The sequence below is a fragment of the Felis catus genome, chromosome D4 (genome assembly GCF_018350175.1).
Source record: "Felis catus isolate Fca126 chromosome D4, F.catus_Fca126_mat1.0, whole genome shotgun sequence".
NCBI lineage: Eukaryota > Metazoa > Chordata > Mammalia > Carnivora > Felidae > Felis > Felis catus.
In genome coordinates this window covers 74,002,307-74,024,648 of record NC_058380.1, presented here as the reverse complement: position 1 = coordinate 74,024,648, position 22,342 = coordinate 74,002,307, and the positions used below count along the sequence as shown (strand labels likewise).

At 52.8% G+C, this 22,342-nt stretch overlaps 1 protein-coding gene across 1 annotated transcript; it reads left to right on the top strand.

Annotated features, from left to right (window-relative positions):
* Positions 1-7,673: 7,673 nt before the first annotated feature.
* AMBP (alpha-1-microglobulin/bikunin precursor) lies at positions 7,674-21,406 on the top strand. Its single transcript, NM_001198554.1, is given in 10 exon segments — positions 7,674-7,881; positions 9,132-9,274; positions 10,979-11,055; positions 11,870-11,986; positions 12,455-12,556; positions 13,316-13,362; positions 18,761-18,842; positions 19,924-20,091; positions 20,412-20,585; positions 21,256-21,406. Coding segments are annotated over 10 exon segments (1,059 nt in total). The 5' UTR covers positions 7,674-7,764; the 3' UTR covers positions 21,288-21,406.
* Positions 21,407-22,342: the final 936 nt, after the last annotated feature.

Genomic DNA, 22,342 nt, shown 5'->3' with positions numbered 1-22,342 from the left:
TTGAGCCCGGGATTCCTCCCCTCCCCAGAGCCCTTATCTCACTCACTGTATCATCGGGGCCTGCTTGCTGGGAGGCCTTCAGCCCCAGGCGGGGAAGGCCCCTGGCACTGAGCATGAGAACCTTCCTCAGCTGCCTCGGGAGGGTGGACAGGGACCACCCAGTGGGACCCTGGCTGTTGCTGGTTCATTCACGTTTGGATGATTCCTCCTCCTGCTGGAGCCAGCCGCGGTTTTCCAGTCTCCTAGTCCAGCAACCCCCGCACTTCACTTTCCCAGAAATAGACTCAAGGGGACCAGTGTCCAGCACCCCATCGAATAGGCCACGTATCCGTCTCCCGGTCAATATCCTCACTGTAGAACTACCACTTGTCCAGAATCCCGAAACCCGGGAGGAATTTCAGAGGACCCCAGTGATGTGTCCAGACTCTTCACGTCCAGGGGTCCTTACTGAGAGCTTGAGGACTCCAGAGGGCACCTCTGGAACCCTGAAAGCTATAGGCCTTCCTCAGGATGCTAGAATTTGGGGGCGGTTCTCTGGCTCCATGAAATAGGGTAGTCATTGTCCAGAAGCTTAGAAGGTCTCTGGTACATCAGAATTGAGAGAAGCTCTTGGAAACCCTGAAGCACTGTAGGAATTTTCCAGAATCCCAAATCCTTAAATGACCCCCTGGAAATTTTAAAACTTTGTGTAGAAATTGGCAGGGATTCTCTGGACTCATCGGCTTGGGGTGGAGATGTTCAGCAGAGCTGGCAAACCTAGAGATCAATCTAGGTGTCTGGAGCCCTGGTTGAATTCTCCAGGTCCTTGGGGACCCCACCTGTCAGCCAGTGTGGGAACAGGAGCATGGCTGGAGGCATCACTGGAGGACAGGCTTTAGGAGGAACATGTCTGTGGGTCCTTGTGTTTCAAAGGCCGTGAGATCTCCTCTGGGCGATCCACCCCAAGATAGACCCCGAAAGGTGCAGAAGGCCTGAGAGAGTGTGAACGGCTTCTCACTCCTGTCTCTGTCTGCTTTGGCCACACCAGCCTCCCATCACCTCCCAGATGCGTCCTGCCTTGTCTCAGGGTCTTTCTTCCCTTTGTCTAATGACACATTTTCCCCATGCAGTTTTGTAACAGCAGGTTGATTTCGGCCCCTGTGAGGAGGGATATTTTGTGTTCCCGTAGGTGACTTTTTCCATCGTCCTCTCCTTGTTGAGCTTCGAAAGATTCCTCTTCTTTTGTTTTAATGGTGGGGCAGGGCTGTGCAGGTGGGGGCGGTCTGGCTATGAGACGAAGAGTGGCAGCCACTGGGGGTTGTAGACAGGCCCCGAGCTGGCTCAAGACCAGGACGGGAGTCAGGAGACGGGGTTTGCAAGCCTGCTGTGCAGCAGACCTACTGTGTGAGCCACACGAGCCCCGCCCTGGCCATCGCTGGCATCTGCACTGGCGGGCCAGCAAGGAGGCCCTTTGCAGGTTGGCCAGCAGTGTTGTCCTCGGGAGCCTTCATTCAGCCCGGGGCTCTGATCACACGGTCTGTCACTGGTCACCTTTACTAGGTCCTGCTTCAAGGTCGGGCCTGCTTTACCGGTGGCCAGGGTGGAGGTCCGGGCGGTCTCCAGGCTCCTGAGCATTGGGCAAACCCACCCCCTCTCTCCACTCCAGTCTGCCCAACTCGCAGCTGTGAGAGCCTGGGCAAGGTGGGTGGCCTCTCTGGACCTCAGTCTCCTCCTCTGTAAAGTGGGGATAAGATTGATTTATCCAGAGAGAAGTTAATGAGTGCTCATAGAGGAGATGATACGAGGACTAAACGAATCCATATAAACTGGGACAGAGCTCGGCACGTGGTCAGTGCTATGTAAATGCTAACGATTATTACCGTTATTATTAATAGTGGTTGCTCTCGGCACAAACATGCAACGTTCCTGTACTTGCAGGAGAGGAATTGTGTCAATATCTGCTCTCTGGTTATTTCAGACTCGTGAACTTGTTGATATTCGTTCTCCTGCCACCTTCTTACAAGGTGACCGATTCTTCTCACGTGGATTCTTGTAGGGAGAGGGTGGCCGTTCAGGACCGTTGCCCAGTGCCAGAGCCGGGGAGGAGTCCTTGTTGCCCCTTCCCGGGGGGAATTGAGAGAGATTCATTCGTCTTCATTGAGTAGAGTTCAGCTTGCCTCGAGGTTTCGGAAGAGAGCTATTTTAGTCCATCTGAGGACATTGGGTGACATCAGCTCAGTAAGCCGGGAGTCAGGGCAGGTCCCTGGAGGTCCTGCTTTAATGGACAGATAAGACCAGCCTCCAAAGAGCAGGAAAATGCCTGTGTCCTCTTCCTGGACACGGGCAGGCCTTTAGAAGTTCACTCCTTTGGGAAAACCCCTTCTTCAGTGGGCAGGCAGTGGGCCACAAACTGTCCCCTGGACCTCAAGGACACTCAGCTCCAAAGTGTCTCACTTTGCGAGCCACTTCTCCAGGCTAAGCCCACCTCCTCCACAAACGGGAAGCTAGGCTGACAACATCCGAGGGCTCCCTTCCCTCCGCTCTCTTCATGGAGCGAGAACACCACGTGTCCCCTATTATTTAATCTCCCACACCCCGTGAGCTCTGATCAACCCCATTTAACGGAGAGAAAAACTCAGGTCCAGAAAGGTGAAGTCACTTAGGACCGAGCAGGGAGGAAGGGGGCGCAGCCGTGACCGGAACCCAGGTCTGTCTGGGAGCACAGTTCACCTGCTTGACCACCACTCTGCTAAACAAAGTGATGCATGATACACAGACTAATTCAAAATCGGGGACACAAGGAAAAGCCACCACAGAGCAAAGGCTCTTTGCTTTTTGGACGGTGTCTCCCAGTCACTCATTGACCATTATTTAAGGACTTGGAGTAGTGATTCCAATTTTCCAGGCTCCCTCAGCTGCCTTCTGCTTGGGTGGTCCTTCCTGGGGTCTGACGTACATTCTCCTTCACAGTTTTAAGTGAGTCCCTCGGCATATGTTCACTGAGCACCTGCTTAGTGGCCAGCGTACTGCTAGGCCCCAGGGAGGAGGAGACGGGTCAGGTCTTGGTGTGGCAGGCACAGAGCATGCTCTTGGCTGGAGAAGGGAGAAGCAGGCTCGCGTGGGCCTGACTCCTGCAGTGAGGAGTCCAGTGAAAGGAGATGACCCCACCCCTCTGCTCCAAGGGTCTGAAAGAGCATGGCCCAAGGTCCTATTTATCAGGGGACGGGGTCTGGGAGGCCCTGAGAGTGATGGAGGTGTCAGGGAGACAGATCTGCATTTGAACCGCTACTCGTTGGCTGGGTGACCTTTGACACCTGTTTACTTGAGCTCTTAGCCTCAGTTTCCCTATCTGTAAAACAGCAACCATTGTCGTAAAATGATGGAACCTGAATAGGATTCGTTAAGATGTGCTCGTGAGACGCTCAGCATGGGGCCTGCTACCCCCATAGGAATGTAATCAGCCTTTATGGTCTAGAGCAGTGGTACCCAGGCTGGTTCACCGGGAGAATCTTTCAGGAACCGGTTTCTAAAAGGGCCCCACCTAAGCATCCAGCTCTATAGCTAGGCTGGGATGGGCAAGGTAGAAACTGAATGCTTTACACTCCCCAGGGGGGGTTAAGCGGCCTTGGGGCAAGGCAGGCGGGTTCTGGAGCTAATTCTGCAACTTCTGTGGGCCTTTGCTCTAGGCCTCTGGCTCCGGGTCGCTATGGAGCACACCAGGGTGGTCTTTCCGGAAGTTCTCTGCTGCCCTCTAGTGGACACGGGGCACTCGTGCCTTCCAGCAGTGTAATTCCTGCCACGTAATTCACTAACGCTGTGCTAAGCGCCTGTGACGACACGGGTCCCTCCAGTGCGTACACTTGGGGAGCAGGAAGGACTTTCACAAATGTCCGTCACTGAGCTCTTATTTCAGCTGTGTCAAGCGAGGTATCATCTCCATTTGCAGGTCTAGATGAGGAAGGTGGGGCCGAGGAAGGAAAGGACTGCCCCACGGTCACCCAAGCAAGTCACAAGGGCTGGGACTGTCTGTAGGTGGCCCAGCTCTTTGGTGGGGAGGAAATAACAAAGCCTAGAAATAGGTGAGCAGTGAGAACATCCCTTCTCCCGATGGCAGGTTCTGGGGTCCCGGGTGCTGCCCACCTCCAACTTCACCATGAATGGACAGGTTACACTCTGAGTCCAAGGGAACTGGATAGAGTCAGGTATCTGGGAAAAGGTCTGGGGCTGGATACCTCCTTGTGGGGAAGGAAGGTCACCCTGCCTTCCCCCGTTAGCAGAAGAAGGCCCAAACCTTGACCACGCCCTCTGGTCTGAGTCCCAGCCGGTGTCTCTGATGTCCCTGTTGGTCCAGTCACCGGGTCCTTCCTTCTTCCTGGAAAAGCTTGTAGGGAGTTGCTTTCTGGGCCTCCCCTGATTCTAAATCTGACCGGCCATTCCCTCCTGAAAACCTGCCAGCACTCCCCACACGCTCCAGACTGACAAGCAGACCCCTCGGCCAGGCATCACAGTCCTGCCTGCTGGGCCTCGGTCCCCTCCCCGGCCTCGCTCTCCCCACTTGTCTCTCCCCCCAAGCTCCAGCCCCGTGGTTTTGATGGTTGTGGGTTGGCTGGTTGTGTTTTGCTTTCCAAACGCATCTCTGTTTCTCTCCATTGGCCTCCTCTCTGGCTGTCGCCGTCCCTCTTTCCGGAACACCCTCTTCCCTCCTTGGGCCCCTGCGCGCTTTTGTCTGGCGAACCCCTCTCTGGGTTAGACTCCCCTCCCCTGGCCGCTGCTCCCCGATCCCTGCAGGGACCATCTGTCTCCCCATCCTTTCCTCCCTCCCCCCCGCCCCCACGGGGAGTGAGCACAGGGAGGTCTGTCATATGCTGCATCATACCCCCAGCGCCAGGCACAGAGTGCGGACCTGGTGAATGAAGGAGTAAATGAGTAAGTGATGGAGGAAAGCCTGGGCACTAGAGTCAGGCCCATGTGGCCCCCAGCTCAGCCGTAAGCTGGGTGACCTTGAACAAGTCCCACTCCTTCCCTGAGCCCCAGTGTGTTCATCTGAAAATGACCTTCCATTCCTGCTGCATGGGGCACATCTGAGGCGCTGAGGCCTCCTACGTGGGTAGGTCCTCCCCCTGGTTCCGGAGGTGGCCAATTCCTGTGCGCTCTTGGGCTCTGGGGCCCCAGGAGGGCAGGGGCCCCAGAGCCTCCACCCTCCTACCCTGATGGCCAGAGGCGGAAGAGGGGTCAGCACCCCCAGACCACTGCCGACCTTGCATCCTGTGGCCCAGGGTTAATTTTTAAAAAGCAGCTCAAAGTCCAGATGGGCTCTGGAAGAGTTTGCTCTCTCTATTTGCTCTGGTTAATAATCTCAAGAGGGTAAACATCCCCAGAGGCAGGCGGAGAGATCGACATCCAGGCCTCTGTCCTCCCCCAGGAGAGGCCGTGTGGCTGAATGAACAGTCCCCTCCAAAAGAGACAAGGATTTGTCTCTACCTTTGTGTACCCCAGCCTTCCCGGGGGGCCTGGAGGGTCGACAACCCTGATGCAGACCTGCTGGGAAGGTTAGATGAGCCATGATGGTGCTGTGGGCAACCTTCAGGGGAGGGCTCTAGTCCTATCGAGTCACTGTTATTTTTTCATTTTATACCAGCTTGGTTTCTCCAAAAAGACACCTGGAGCCCATCACGCATACAGGGCAGTTTACAGAGCACTTTCACACACTGCCTCACTTGACCTCTTGGCAGACAGAACAGGGACTGTTATCTTCAGTTTACAGATGAGGAAAGTGGGCTTCAGAGAGGGAAAGTCACGCACAAAGCAGAAAAGAAGCTTTGGGTTCCGGAAGCTCAGGGCTTCCGGTTCCCAGTTCTCTGCCTCTGAAGTCAGACTGCCTTCTTACCACCACCGCTGGCCAAACCATAAAAGACCGAGAAGCTTTGTGAACAAGAGGGAAGGTAATTGTCCCAGAAATCTAACCTGAGACGGTTGCTGTGACTAAACTTGTAACGTGGCTTTGAGCTCCCTGGCAGCCAAAGCAAAAAGGAAATGTCATCAGTAGCCAAGCTGTCAGTGATGGAGCAAAGGAGACACACTCGCTTAGGAAGGGAGACATCCTTGTTCCCGATCCTGGTGAAAGGAGAGGTAGTGGGTGGCTCTTACAGAGGGACACGACATACCATTTGTCGGTGCTACTGTGCGGGGAAGAATTCCCGGATTCTCACACAAGCGTGGGTCTTGCTTTTGGAACCCCCTGTCTGTAGGGGCCATGCCCAGCTGTAGCAGGGGGCCTAGGGTGAGTATGGAATGTTCTATGCCAAGAACAGGGAGGACGTGAGGACAGCAGCTCTGACTGCTGGGAAAGAGATCTTCAAGGAGAGGACCTATAGTATCACTGGCAAGAAAGAGTCTGAGCTTTGGAGACAAACAGACCTGGGTTCTTTAATACTCTCGTTTAAATGGTTTCATGAACCCTGTATAGTTTCCTAAGGCTGAAGTTAGAAGTCTGACACCTGATTGTCAGCGGGGCCACGTTCTTCCTGAAGGTTCAAGAAAAGAATCCTTGCTTGCCTCTCCCTGGCTTCACCCGGCCGTCTTCCCGGCGGGTCCCTCTGTGTCTGTGTGTCTGAGGCTCCCTCCCATGTCTCTTATGAAGACACCAGTCATTAGATGCAGGGCCCGACCCCACCTTAACTAATCACGTCTGCAAATGAGGTCACGTTCTGAGGTTCCGGACGCACGTGAATTTTGCAGGGGACGCTTGTGTTCAACCTGCTGTCAACACATTCAGCTCTTACCATGTGCCAGACACTGCCCTAGTGCTTTGCCAGGCGTAATGCCCACGCCCTCCCAACGGTGCTCTGAGCCAGGACCTGTTCTCTCCGTTCGCTGATGAGGAAACCAAGGCGCTGGGAGGGAAAGTCACTTGCCCAAGGCCAGCAGGGATGCAGTCTGCCTCCTGAGTCCGCGCTCTCGACCGCCAGCCGCTGCCTCCTGTCCCAGCAGCGCTGCGTCCCAGCAGAGAGGCCCTGGGCAAGGCACCTTCCCTCTTGGAGACTCAAGTCCCCCGTCTTTAAAGGGGAAAAACAGCACCTACTTTCTAGGGCTGCGGTGGGGATTGAGCTCAGTTCTGCGGTGTGCATGAAGTGTTGGAACAAAGACGGCACACAGCAGGTTCTCGGTGAGCGGGAGCTGCTGTCATCATCATTCCTTCTATTATTTGCTCGGGCTGTGGGAAGCCAGGAGTCAGACGGGGAACTCTGGGGCAGGATGCCTGAGTTCTAGTCTGGGCTGTGCCTTAGACCTCCCTGCGGTCTGTGCTACGTCATTTCTTCCCCCTGGGTCTCGTTTCTCACGTGAGGAAGGGGCCCAATCAGGCTCATCCTGCCGGCTCACGGGGACGTGAGGTCCAGGTGGGATGAGCGGAATGAACGACCCAGCGGGCGAGGCTCGTCTTCCCCTGTGGCAGGTGGGGAGGTCTCTCCGGGAGCCATTCTGGAGCCTGAGCCCGGCCCTGGGCTGCATCTGGGCCACGTTGTGTTTGGTCAACGCCTCCTCTGAAACAGCCTCCTTGACCCCTTGGGACTACTGACCCCGGGGCAGGGCGCTACAAGGGATCGATCAGACCTGGCCTTGGGGCCCTGATTGGTTCCAGCTGAGCGGGGCAAATACCAAGGTCACCTACAGGCTGCAGGCCCCCTTCCCAGTCTCAGTTCACAGCTGCTGCAGGCAGAGAGACGGTGGCCTCTCTGTCCCCAGACTGAGCTTGTGAGTGACACCGAGGCAGAAGAGCCCAGAACCATGCGGAGCCTCAGGGCTCTGTTTCTGCTGGTGACTGCCTGCCTGGCGGTGAGTGCCAGCCCCGTGCTGACGCCGCCTGATGACATCCAAGTGCAAGAGAACTTCGACATCTCTAGGGTAAGGCTGGCCTCTCAGGCGGCGATGGCGGGGTGTCTGAGCAGGTGGGCCTCGCAGGGGAGCCAGTCTCCCAAGCCGAAACTCGGGGGCTGGGTCCCCAAGGGCCCTTCCTGCTCAGACCGCCCGGGATTCGCCGAAACTACAACTTTGTGCACCTGCCATTCCGTTGGGCCTCTCGTCTGACGATCTCTGAGTCAGATGCCCTCACGTGTGAACCTGCCTTCTTGGGGGCGCAAGGGGAATCCGTGCTTCGGTTATAACCCAACCTGGAAAAGGCTTCGTGCTGTCTGCTGCCCCTGCAGCCCCCTCACAGGGCTTAGCTTTTCGTGACCTCCTGCCCCCCCCCTTCACCTTTCGGCCCCTTCCCCCCCTCCCCCAACCCCTGTTACCATCCTGGGCCCTCTGCCCTTACGGGCCTGGCTGTGGACAGAGGTCTGGGTGGCACGGGGCAGACGTGAGGGGTAACGGGGAGCAGAGAAACAGGACGGAGATCAGGCCGGTGGGATTAAGAGGGCCGGCTGTTAAGTGCTGTGTGGGGGAGCCCCAGGACCACTCTCCGACCCCAGTTCTGTCCCCAGTCACCGGGTGACCTTGAACAGGACCTTGCCCACCCAGGGCTCAGTGTCCGCATCGGTATGAGGGGCTCTCAGACCCTTCTGGCTGTGGATTTTGTCTGTGCTAGAGACAAGCAAGGGTTGTGGGTGGAGGGGCCCGGAGGAGCAGGGTCCTGGGGTCATCTGGGGTGGCGAGGCATAGGAGGCTCCCCGGGGTCTTCGGGGGTGTGATGGCTCTTTCCACCCTTTGCCCTGTGGGCGGGAGAAAGGGGCAGCAGGCTTGTCCTGAATTACTAGTTCAAGGAAAGGAGACCATTTCTAACACAGAGCTATGGGCTGCCTCCAAGGCGCCGAGCTCCCTGTCCCCAGAGGAGTGAAAGACGGGACTGCTGCTCTGGGGGCCGTGGTTGACGATGACCTTCAACCACGAGGATTTGTGCCTCATCCACGTGAGCAGCACAGATCCTGTGCCTAAGCAGGGTAAGGCCTTCCCCCCAAGCAGCGTGGGACCCCATGCACACACCCCCTTCCTAGGCTTGCTGTGGTAATGTGGGGCCACCGTTAGGCCCCATCCATCCTCGAAGCTGCGTGGCCTCCAGTTAGCTACTGGACATTAAAGCTTATCCTTGGCGTAGAGAGGAGGGAAGGGAGCAGGTGTCTGAATCCAGATCCTCGGAGCTTGTGGCTCTCTCCTAGATCTACGGGAAGTGGTTCCACGTGGCCATGGGCTCCACCTGCCCGTGGCTGAAGAAGTTCATGGACAGGATGTCCATGAGCACGCTGGTGCTGGGCGAGGGGGCGAAGGACAAGGAGATCAGCATGACCAGCACTCGTTGGCGGTGAGAACGGGGATGGGGTGGGGGGGGGGCGAGGGGGACCAGGGCCCATCTGCCACCCCTGCCCGGCTTCAGTCACCACCCTGTCCCGGAGAGTTAAGGTCTCTACCTCCAGCCGGGACCTTGCCTCCGAGCTCCAGGGCCCTCCGCTGCCCTCCACCACGCAGTGCCCTGACACATGCCTATTTTGCAGCCTGGTTTGCAACTCGATCCTGCGGTGTCCCTTAGCTCAGTCAGGGCCCTGCCAACCCCCAGGACCCAACCTGGAAACGTGGGTGGGAGGGAGGCATTGAGACTCCTCTCTCTGCTGCCACAGGGTGTTCAGTCCACCGTCAAGCCCTGTCCATTCTCCTCCTAAATCCCTCCAAGCTGCCTTCTGCTCCCTTCTTTACCTTCCACACCCTGCCAAGCCACCTGCCTTTCTCTCCTTGGGGTCTATGACACCCCGTCTCTACACTTCTCCCCACCTCTAATCTCCAACCGTTTACCCAGCAAACAAAAGACCTCTTGAAAACTCGCATCTGCTCAAACTTTTCCATAGCTCCTATTGCCCTGGGCATAAAGTTCAACTCCATTAATGGGGCCTTCTAGGCCCCTCCCAGGACTCACCAGGTATTCGGTGACCGACCCAAGTAGACTTTCAGCTCCTGAAACCCTCCACCCTCTTGCACCTGATGTTCCTTCTACTGGCGAAACGTCTCAACGTCTCCCCACCTCTCTGGGCTAATTCCTATGGATCCTTTAGGACTCAGGTTCTAGGTCACTTCCTCCAGGAAGCCATCCCTGACTGCCACCCTCACCCCCACCCCCACCAAGGTTCAGGTTACATACCTTCCTTTGTGCTCTTGGAGCACCTGATGCTTCTCCCCACTTGGTACACTGATTGCATCTGCCTCTGGTCTGCCCATGGGCCCTGGTCAGTCCTGAGGTCCACGAGGGGACAGAGTCCATCTTGCCCTCCTCTATATCCTCAGCCTGTCACACAGTGCCTGGCTCGGTATAGGTGCTGCTCGATAAATGTTGATCAGATAAATAACAATCATCGTAACAACAGCTAGTATGTGCGTAGTGCTTACTCTAAGCTGTTGTGTTTTTTTAATGTTTATTTTTGAGGGAGACAGAGAGCAAATGGGGGAGGGGCAGAGAGAGAGGGAGACACAGAATCCAAAGCAGGTTCCAGGCTCTGAGCTGTCAGCACAGAGCCTAACACGGGGCTCGAACCCACAAACCATGAGATCACGACCTGAGCTGAAGTCGGGCGCTTAACTGACTGAGCCACCCAGGCACCCCAAAGCTGTTTAATAGTATCCTATTGGATCCTGACAACGGCAGTTTGAGGTGTCATTATCCCCCTTTCACAGAGGGACCTGGGGCCAGAAAGACACAGAGTAATAAAGGAATTAAAGCATTCATTCATCACTCCCCCCTACCCGTGCGTCAGTCTGATGTGCAGATTTGGTTGAGGAAGCTGATGTTTAGGGCTGGCTTTGCCAAGGGGCAAGATTAGTCCCTTTTTCCTCTGTCCCTCTGTTCCCTTGTATGTGCGTGGGTCTCCTAGGACTGGCATGAGGATTAAACAGGATGTTTGGAAGTGCTACGTTCCAAATGACAAAAGGAAAACATGTGAAGAGGACCCCGCAGGAGAGTGGGTGTGGGGACCACGGTCTCTACCAGCGGTTACCTTTCTTTTGGTTTGTGCATCTCCAGGAGAGGCACCTGCGAGGAGATCTCCGGGGCTTATGAGAAAACAGACACTGACGGAAAGTTCCTCTATCATAAGCCTAGTAAGTTGAATTGGAGGCATCCTCCGCAGCTGTCTCCCCTTTGCTGAAAAAGACCTTGTGGTGTCTTAACCTGTTTTCCCTTCTGCCTCACCTCTCCGTGCCCCCAAAGCCTTCCCTCCCATTTTTCTGAGATGTCCTCTGGACTTTCTGTATGTATTCCTCCTCTTTCCCTTCTCCCGCCTTCTCTCTCGTGCCCTCGTGAGCATCCAGAATGAAAGGGGTGTCACTGAATTCTGAGGATAATATCGGGAGTTCGTCAGCATTCATGGTGGCCATCTGCAATCAGTTGATAAAAATTATGCTAAACATCTACCATGTGCAGGGTGCATGGTGCTGTCACAGAAGGAATTTATTCCTTCTGGACGTGAATTTATTCATTCACCCAGCAGATGTTTATTGACTATGCTCTATGTGTCAAATAACTGCGCTGGAAGTGGAACCTATGAATGTTTGGGTAGGTGGATGTTTGAATAAATAAATGAGAAAATAAGCAAATGATTGGTAAACGAGCGCATATATGGATGGCAGATAAGTGAGTTAATCAGTCCTCTAACAGATAAATCGATGGGTTAATGGGTGGAGGAAAGAAGGGGGGAGAGAAGGGAAGGAAAGAAGGAAGGAAATGGTTTGACATATGGAAAGGTTGGATGGATGGGATGATGGTGGATGAATTAATGATAAATATATAGAGGAGATGGATGGATAGATAGAAGGATGGATGAACAGATGATGTACGGGTGAATAGGTGAAGGAATTCAGGCTAGAGGAGCCTTCTGACAACCGATGCCTTTGGCCTCTTGCATCGCCCATGCAGGATGGAACATCACCATGGAGTCCTATGTGGTCCACACCAACTATGACGAGTACGCCATCCTTCTGACCAAGAAATTCAGCCACCACCACGGGCCCACCATTACCGCCAAGCTCTATGGTAACGGCCTGGAGCTAGAGATAAGTCCGCAGGAGTTGGGGGCGGGAGGAGGCCAGTGATTTAGGGACAGTGGAGTGGGGAGGAGTCGGGAGTTCTGCTCCACCCTTCTGATAAAACTGTAGTTGTGGGAAAGGTGGAAACATTTACTCCCCCTGGAGGAGGTAGAGCTCAGTCTCCCGTCTGAGGTAGAATCCTTTTCTTTTGGTTTTTAATTCCAGAGTTTCCGGGTCTGTAACAGAACCAGCAGAAAAAGCCACACGTGGGGATTTGGGAGACCTGGGGCCGGAGGGAGTCTGGGAGGGACACCTCTTCTTCTTGTGGAGCCAATCTTTCCATAAGTGTATTGAGGAGATCACACTGGGCTGATAGCTTCCAGCTCCTAAATGACAATCACAGGGCAAAATAATCCCAGGCCTTGCTAGCCTAGGCACCTGTGGTTCGAGGCGTCTTCTCTGCTTCCCATTGCAGGGCGACAGCCACAGCTTCGAGAAAGCCTGCTGGAGGAGTTCAGGGAGGTCGCCTTGGGCGTGGGCATCCCCGAGGACTCCATCTTCACGATGGCCGACAAAGGTAAATGCGACCCCGCCCCGCCCCACCCCAGCTTTCTGTCTCCTCCTCATCCTTCACGGTCCTCAGAGAGCATCTTCCCAGGCCCTGGGTCTTTCCTGTAACCCTCTGAGATACGTAGGATTATAATCCCCCTCCCCTCTTTATAGAGAAGGTAGCCGGGGCCCCCAGATTTGTTCCAGGTCACACAGCAAATGTGCTTGGTAGAGCTGAGACTAGAACCAATTCAGCATTCAGCCTCGTGCCACCTGTTAAACTGAGGTTATAGCCAGAATCCACAGGTAGCTCGCAGAAGGCAATCCAGTATTGGGGTCAAGAGTATGGGCTCGAGGTAGAGTACCGAAATTCAAGTTGAGCTGTGTGGCTTCTGGCTAGTCAACCTTCCAGAGCCTTATTTTCCTCATCTGTAAAATGGGGCATCATGCTGTCTCTCTTATAAGTTGCTGTGGGAAGTCAGTGAGAGGAAGCCTTTAAATACGATAGCGCTGTGCCCAGTGTCTAGTAAGTGCTCAGTAAGTGTTAGCCATTGCTGTTCTTCGATGGTGCTGCTGGCGATGATGGTGCGGCCGCCAGCTTGTCACTTTTCCAACGAATGACCTTCAGCAGGCCACGTGAGTGGAGCCATTCATGAAGTGGGCTAACGCACAAGACAGTTCCCAGCTGAGTGCCCACCCGGCACGCAGTCATTAGCATTATGACAGAAACAAAGCCCTCTCTGGGTCTTGGCCCTCTTACTCACCTCTCTCTTCTGTCCTGGCCTAGGTGAGTGTGTCCCTGGGGAGCAGGAACCAGAGCCCTCTCCACTCACGGTGAGCACCTCTTTTTCCCACCCCATCCCCACCCTGCCTGATTTTTGCTGCCCTTGCTTAGGTCCCCCTGTGGTGGTGGGTGGGGTCATTGAGAGAGGTTGAGAGAAGGCAGTGGTAGGCATGGGGTCTTGAAGTCAGAACCCTCCCCCTGCCCCCCGCAGGGCTCAATCTCAGATCTGCCATCTGGGCCAGTTGCTGCCCTATCCAGACCTCACTTTTCCTCATCTGTGAAATGGGGTAGTTACACTTACCTTCCATGGGCTAGAATTCAGTGACATATTGGAAAAATTCTTAGCATAATGCCTAAAGCCAGTGAAATACTCAATAACGAAATGATGATACCCAGTACTTAAGAAATAAAAGACAAAGTCAATTGATCTCCAAAAAACCAGGAAACCTGAGAGCAGGCAGCTTCTCAATCAACTGCTCTATCTACTATTCTGCCTTTTGATGTTCTGGGCTTCCTTACTCTTCTGCTTTATTTTCCTGCCTTTACCATATTGATTAAGCTTTCTTCGTTGTTTTTTTTTCTGTGATTATTTGGAAATTATATATCCAGATTTATTCTACCAACGTGTGTGTGCATATACATGCGTGTATACATGTATAAATTTTCAAGGCTATGTTTCTGAACAAATATATATTATAAATATATTAGAAACATAGTCTCAAAAATTTTTTTAAAATACAAGAAAGTAAGAAGAGTGTCCTTATTCCTACATAGAATCAACACTGTTAACATTGTTTGCTTCTGTGTTTTTAAAGAAAAATTATCATTGATTTTACGAAAACCAACAGAATTAAAATTAAAAACGATAAAAATAAATAAATGAAAATGAAGAATTAAAATCATGCTGAAAAGGATACAGAGTAAGAGTTTAAAAAAATGCCACCACCCAAAAACTACCAATATTCACATTAATCCAGCAATTTCGGCACGTGCACATGTGGAGGGAAGGACAGATAGAAGGAATGCACAGATTTATGCACAGATTCAGGCATACTGTTATTAAATGGGATGATATCACAGATGCTATTTTGAGTTTTAAAAAGCATTCTTTGTAGTTTTATTTGAATTAAGAAAAAAAACAACACGGTTGGACTTTTTGAACTTCAAATAAGCATCTGTCGTCATCCTTCCCAGTCACTTAGTAAAAGTTCTGGAATGGATTCTACACTCACTCTTGGTGAATATAACCACAGCGTCTCCATTCCTGAGTTAACTTATTTCTGTCAATCTCTTCATTAGTGCCTTCACCAAGTGGTGTTTACAAGGCGGGTTCATGGGTGTTTTAATCCTTGGATTCTTCCGTTTGAGAAAAGTCTGCCCATTTCCTTCATACTTGAATGGCATTTTGCTTGGGCGTCACATTCTTGGGTCATGTTTCCTTTCCCTCGGAATGTTGTCTGCACTGCTCTGTTGTTCTCAAGCGCTAATCATCACTCTGGGAAAGCCTGAGGCCAGCCTGCTGTTTCTTCTCCTTGTAAGCAATTTGTTTCTTCTGCCCAGATGCCAGGACAAACTTTATCCTTGAACTCTGTATCTTTTTTTTTTTTTCAATTTTTTAAAGTAAGCTTTAAGCCCAATGTGGGGCGTGCACTCACGATCCTGAGATCAAGAGTCACATGCTCTACTGACCGAGTCAGCCAGAACACTCCACAGTCAGTATCTTAACAAGGACATGTCTTGGTGTTGAGAATTCCATGCCAGAATTTCCTGGAATACAGTGTGCCCTTCCCATCCACAGATTACATTTTTTCTGTGGGGTTTTGCTACTTTGGGAACACTTGTTCTCCCATCCTGGACCATCTTTGTCTTCCACACATGCTAGGTGTTCTCAAGTTGCTTTCATCTGTATTCACTGGGCTTCTCCCGGGATTCTCACTCGTCTTTCTTCTGGGACAGCCATTCCATTTAGCAGCATCTATTCTGTTCCTTGCTATTTCTGACTTCCTCACTAGCTCTGAATGTATGTTGTCTTCGTTCTCAATTTTTTATATCTAGGCCTGAATTTTGTCTTTTATTTACCACTTTGAGTCTTGTTTTAATGAATATATGTTTTCATTAAGCAGTTCTATAGCTTGAGGCCACTGAAGGATTTCCTTCAGCTTGTTGAGTTGTATTTTCTTCTACATTGGTGTCATAGGTGGGGTTTCCTAGATCAACACCTGTAGAGCAGGTGTGAAGGAAGAACTGGGCAAGAGAAGCGGAGCTGTGATGTGGTCATGATGCCTCAGCCAACCCTGTGGGAGCTCTAGAACTGGGCGGGGTGGGACCTTTGGAGTTGTCTCATGATGGTGCCAAGGGGTGGGGCCTTAATACCCGGATTTTGATCATGTTCTGGGGATCAGCCTGGGGGAGGAAGCATGACCCTGAGTGAGAGGGGTCCCCTTAGCGGAGGCAGTCCCAACAGGGGCTGACAGCTCAGGCTGGGAATGTAAGCCCACTCCTCAGGGGAGGTCTAGGCAGTTCATGACAGGAGCCACCACAGTCGGGCTCTTTCTGTAGTGCGGCCTATTTACTCCTTCATCTCAGAAATGGGTCTGGATAGTCTCTGTGCCATTTCTTTTTATCTTGTTCCTGCTCAGTTTTAGCCTGTCTGCTGTGATATGGTGGGGTGGGGGGGGGTTCATTTATTCCTTGGTCATTTCCCCCAATAAAATTGAGCTGAGCCCCCTCCTACCCAAATGTAGTCTAAGGTCTGGGTATTTTGTGTTCCATCGACTTTTCTGAAGTCCGAGGAAAGGGTGGGAAGGAGCAGGGGTGGAAGAGCTTCCCTAAGGCATGCCATCTTGGCTGGAATACCCTTGCTTGCTTTCTCTTTTGAAGAACTACGTGGGGTTCATTCCACCTGGTCAGGGCAGTGACATCTGTCTGCCCCATGTCAATACCCCTGGTGCATTAGATCGTGTAGTCCCAGAACCTTCACTTAGAGAGAGAAGGGCTCTAGTCTGTTTCCTCTTTTCTTCCCAGAGGTCGTCTTCACGACTTCTCTGTCAGAAGAGGAAAAAGAAAAGGTCCCTCAATTTCCTTCTCTCAGGATTCGGGAGTCTTAGGGAGAATAATCAGAAATTTAATGACTTGGGAGTTAGAGGGCAGAGTTAGGAGTTGACCATCCTGTTCAGCTCCAAAATACTTGATTTCTTTCCTTGATCAACCGTTTTACTTTTTGCTTTCAACTATGCCCCTTTCCTTGACTGAGCCGTGCTGGTGAACATTTGGAGATTGATATTCTGAATTCATTTTTTTGCTGTTAGGAATTGGAAAAGGCGATTTTGAGGGAAATTTACATCTGCCATCTTCATCCCCATCTCGACGGAATCTGTATTTCTTCATCACTGTCAAGAATGAAACCATAACTGGTGTCTCCCCTTGCAGAAAAGAAAAATGGAGCACACTTTCCATTTCTTCTTTCCAGGCTTCCCACGTGTCTGTTTTTGTGGATGTAATCTGAGGTTGACATTTATATTTTCCACCCTTTGTTAAAATTTTTTTTAATGTTGATTCTTGAGGTAGAGACAGACAGACTGTGAGTGGGGGGAGGGGCAGAGAGTGAGGGAGACACAGAATCCAAAACAGGCTCCAGGCTCTGAGCTGTCAGCACAGAGGCTGACACGGGCTCGAACTCACGCGCTGTGAGATCATGACCTGAGCCGAAGTCGGATGCTTAACCGACTGAGACACCGAGGCACCCCTCCACCTTTTGTTCTGAGAATTACTTTTAACATTTACATTATGTGATCGTTGTAACAACCATTTAATCTCAACTCTGTTTTATTGGCTTTATAGTTTATCATAATTTCTTGCTATTGCATCATCCTTTTTTTTTTTTTTTTGTACTTAGATTCCTCTCTCAATTGGTGGGAATATTTTTGTAGGTTTAAGATTTTATTTTTAAGTACTCTCTGTACCCCATATGGGGCTCGAACTCACAACCCAAAGATTAAGAGTCACATGGTCCACTGACTGAGCCAGCCAGGTGCCCTGGAATATTTCTATAAGTAGTTTTTTATTTTTGTTTTTTCTGAATAAACACATGGGTGGCAAACTACTGGATCCTTGCGTGTTTGAAAATGTGTTTGTCACATGGTCAACAGCTTAGATGAGTACGGAATCTTTTCTCTCTTATAAACTTCTTATAAACTCTCTTATAAACTGCTCTGCAGTTTCTGTCATTTAATGCTGCTGTTTACTACACGGTCCGTTAGGCTCTTTATCCTTTGTCTCTAGGAAGTGTCCAGGTGGGGCTCTTCACTAATTTTACCTCATTCCCTTTGACCCCAACTTATAATTGGACAACTCAAGTCTTTCTTCAACTCAGAAAAGTTTTCTTCTATTATTTCTATATTGATTGCCTCTCCTTCTAGAATTCCTACTATGTGAATGTATTTCTTATGATCATTTAGCCAGTTTATTATCTCTACGGTATGGTTAAATTAAACAAAATCTTCCCATCTCCAGTAACTTCCTTCTTTCATTCTATTCATTTCCGTAACCGTTGGCCCCTGTGAAATTGACGCAGTGTCATCATGAATTCACTGATGGTTTAAGTTTTCTCCTGTTTCCTGCTGTCATCCTGCGTGTGATGGAGGTATTTCTCCTGAGCAGCTGCATTATTTCAGTTGTTCCATGATTTCTTCTCTCTTCCTGCATCCTCACCAAGGAACAAGGCCTATGTACAACCAGCTTGAGAGACGGTTGGGAGTCGCTGATCATAGCTTGAGTTGCACCTTAAAAGGAGAACATTGAAAGTTACCACAGATTTACTTTTTCAGATTCTAGTCTCTCCCATCCCTGCTGGCTGGCAGTTTCCCTGCTCATCCCTTTTTTAATGGCCTTGGGATCCTGCCTCAGGGGACTCTACACAGCCTGCCCCACTCTTTAGTCCCCACCACTCCCCACCACCACAGCTAAGAGTGTCAGGGTCAGTCTGGGGTCCCTTCTCCATACCTTCTAGGTGGCTTTTCCTTTGCGAGCGACTGACAATGATAGTCTGGTCAGCCCTTCCTGCAAATCATTCACACCCACACTCCACCGTGTAGAAACACCTTCAAGTTTCTGGCACGGAAATGCTGCTCTTCCCTGGTTTCCAGTTCAGATGATTTTTTCCCCCCTCACTATTTTATTCCTTTGGGCATTTCAACTAGAATTTGGATACAGGGGTGTTGTTCTACTCCATGGTTCTGATTTTCCTTTCAGACTAGAAACCTATCTTGTGGTGCCCATTCTGGGATTCAGGTTGATACTTTTGGGAAAACCAGTCCATTAACCAGTGTAGTAACTCTGCTTCTGTCTGCACCCTGATTCCCAAAGCAAATGGTTTTTATATATTCCAGGGGTACAGGTGAGCAATAGTGGCGAGGTCCCCACAACAGCTTCTCTTTCTCCCCACCCCAGAGAGCCCGGCGGGCTGTGCTGCCCCAGGAAGAGGAAGGATCAGGGGCCAGGCTGCTAGCAACTGATTTCAGCAAGAAGGAAGGTAATGACCGCTCACCTTTCCACCCGCTTCTGTCACACTGCAGAGAGGAAGGGCCCATGGGTGGCTCACACAAGCTGCCCTCACCACCACGAAGTCTTTCTTATTTGTCTGTTGGTCAAGGACTGGGACTAGGAAAGGCAAATCAAGGCCTCTGCGTGGTGCCAGGGGTCGTGAGGGGAGAGAGAGGAACATAAGGTGTGAGGAACTCTTATGTTCCTGGGCTCAGGAACTCTCCGCTCCATGATGAGAAGTGCGTTCTGGCCCTGTCTGTACCACTGTGTGGCCTCCTAGCCTACGTTTCCTCCTCTCCGCAGCGGATAACAGCCTGCTGTGCTCGCGATCAGGGCTTCTGTGGGAGCAAGTTGGAGCCGGACGTGAGGTTGCCCTGTGTGGTGGACAGTGTTCACGAATGACTCACCCTCCAGCTTGCTCAGCAGACGCTCAGCCCTGCTCCGCCCTGTGCTGGGTCCTGGGGGTCATCCAGACAAACCCGTGCCTTTTCTGAACTTGTGGTCTGGTAGGGGAGGCAGGCAGAGAAGCTGATGGACCCAAAAGGCAGGGTCAGCTAAGGGGGTGGGGGAACTCAGAGGAGGGAGGAGTCAGGGGATCTCGGAGGACTTCCTGGATGAAGGGGAATTCGTGCGGTGTCCAGGTATCCAGGCAGGGGTCTATGGAGGAAGGTCCTCCAGGGGCCGGAGCAGTGGGAGAAAAGGCATGGGTGTGGGACTTCAGGGGAGAGGTCAGGCCGGCACGGCTGCTGTCGCCGAGTGCACCGCCACCTGCTATTAGAGTCCCTGGATGGACAAGACCAACCAACACGGGACGGTGGGCCAGTGGGTTGCTGGGTTATGGCGTGGAATGGGCACGGATTTTGGAGCCCACGGGGTTTCGAATCTCAGCACTCTGTGATCCTGGGCAGGTCCCTTTACCTCTCAATTTCCTCATCTATAAAAATGAGTTGACAACCCTTCCTGTGAGTGTGGAGGGGAAAACTAAACTAGATGGTGCATGTTAAGCGTCCAGCCCGGTGACAGGTATACAGGAAGCACTCAGTAAGAGCTGCTGTTCTGCCCCTCTCCAGATGCCTGCCAGCTGGGCCACGCAGAAGGCCCTTGCCTGGGGATGGTCACGAGGTATTTCTATAATGGCTCATCCATGGCCTGTGAGACCTTCCAATATGGCGGCTGCCTGGGCAACGGCAACAACTTCGCCTCAGAGAAGGAGTGTCTGCAGACCTGCCGAACCGTGGGTGAGCACGGGCCCCTCACCTCCATGCATGCTGCACCCCACACCCTGTCCTCCCAACAAGACACCTGCCAGGTGAACAGGGAGCTAAGAGAGAGGAGGTTCCAGGGGTAGAATTCTGGGGCAAGCTTCCTGAAGTCACAGGAAGTGTGCATCTGGATGTGGGTGCCCCAGGCAAGTGACTGGTTTCCGTGGGTCCCAGCTTCCCAGTCCGGAGGAACCAAGTGCTCTGGACGAGCAGGGCAACCTGGTCAGGCCCTTTGCCGGGCGTCCCGGGTCGGCCGCGCAGAAGGACTGACGCTCCGCGCCCCCCCTTCCCCACAGCGGCCTGCAACCTCCCCATAGTGACCGGCCCCTGCCGAGGCTACAACCAGCTCTGGGCATTCGATGCCGTCCAGGGGAAATGCGTCCTCTTCACCTACGGCGGCTGCCAAGGCAACGGCAACAAGTTCTACTCAGAGAAGGAGTGCAGGGAGTACTGCGGTGTCCCTGGCAACGGTAGGAGGACCCGTGGGTGCTACTGGGTCCAGGCGGGAGAGCCCTGGTAGGGAGCGGGGGTCCGGAGAGGTGAGTTCTAGACTCCAGCAGATGACCGGCCCATCCGCTCTCTGGGCCTGTTCCCCATCTGTAAAGTGGGGCTAAACCCTTACCCCAGCCGGGACGGGGCACCAGGGAGGCACAGGCCAGGCCTGAGCCTGGCAGAGACGGCCTCTGCTTCTGGGGCTGCCACGTTCGGGCTGGCCACGTTGGGCGAGTACCAGTTTGAGCCTCATTTTGTTTTCTTCTGTAAAATGGGACAGAAGTACCCACTCGGATTTCACAGTGCCTGGACGGTGAGGACTCGGCTGACGGCAGCCGTCACCGGTCCTGATGGTCATGCTGTGATGACACCAGTAATAGCATGCCAGGGGAACAGCAGCCATTTGATTTCTGTGCCGTGTCTCCCCACTGGGAGAAGAGGCCAAAGACCAGATCATTCTGTGGGATGCGCTTTGGAGACACCAGGTCATGCAGCAAGCAAGCAGCGGTTTCTGGCCTCAAGCTCAGGTCCCAAGTCAGCCCAAGCTGCCTTCCCTCCTCCGTGAGGCATCCCCATCCCGACTGTCCCCATCCGCAGACGCCCTGGGTGAGCCCCACACCTACTTGCCGAGCTTCTGTGTGTCCACAGGTGACGAGGAGCTGCTGCCCATCGCCAGCTGATCGGCCCGCAGGCCACACGGTGGCGGGGAGGGTGCGGGCCGTGTCTGTTCCGGTGCCCCACGTCAGGCCGGGCCGGGTGACCCGGGTTCAAATAAAAATGAAATTGTGGACTCCTGAAACTCCACGTCGTGACTGTTCATTGTCACGATAAAGCGTAAGGGGTGGCAGGGAGAGGGGGGAGACAAAGCCAGGGCAGGCGGGAGTCACCCCAGCTTTCCCCGGAAGTGAAAAGCGTGTTGGAAGTGGAATAGAACTGTCCTCGGGCCATGAAATTGGCTGTGCAGATTGAGACCCAAATCTCAGTTCTGTTTACTCCACAACACTATCAAATGGGCCTGTCGTTTTAATAAACCCAGAAAAGGAGAGAAGAAACACCTCTGGGGACTTGTTTGTGGGTGAGGTTCAAATAGGGTTCAGAAGAGAGGACCGTGCCCCCTTTGCCCAGGTGCCAGGCGGGTCACGGCCACCGGCCCACCGTGCCTGAAGCAACAACCCCTGCCCTTTGCGGCACCAACACCCACGCCACAACCATGTGGCCGCAGCCATGTCCCCAGCACGAGCTGCCAGGGGCCAGAGAGCCTCGGGCTGCTTCTCCACGAGGCCCTGGAGGTCCTGTCTCCTGGGATCGTCACTCTGGCCCTCTGCCCCGGAAGGAGAGGGTTCACTGACCTCTGCATTGTGTCTGGGACCATCAGCGAGGCACCGGACCCGAGCCGGCAGCCCTCGGCCTGGCCTGGCTTGTCCTCCCTTGAGGAAGAGGACAGGTAGACCGTCCAGGGTGGCTCGGTCACCAACTTAGCAGAACATGACTCCCAGAGCTTCCGAGAAGAGACACGCTGACACCTGACCTATAAATCTCTCTTGCGTGCTCCATCCCCACAGAACCTTGACCGGTGCTGCTCCCGCTGCTGCCTCTCACGCCCTCAGCCCATTTGCTTAAGAGACTCATCAGGAAGGAAGAAGGGAGGGGATGGATCCAGATGTAAGGACTTGGCTGTAGGAAGCTTTGCAGCCCCCTTGGCCAGAAGACACATAAAGACCCCCGGCTTCTCCCC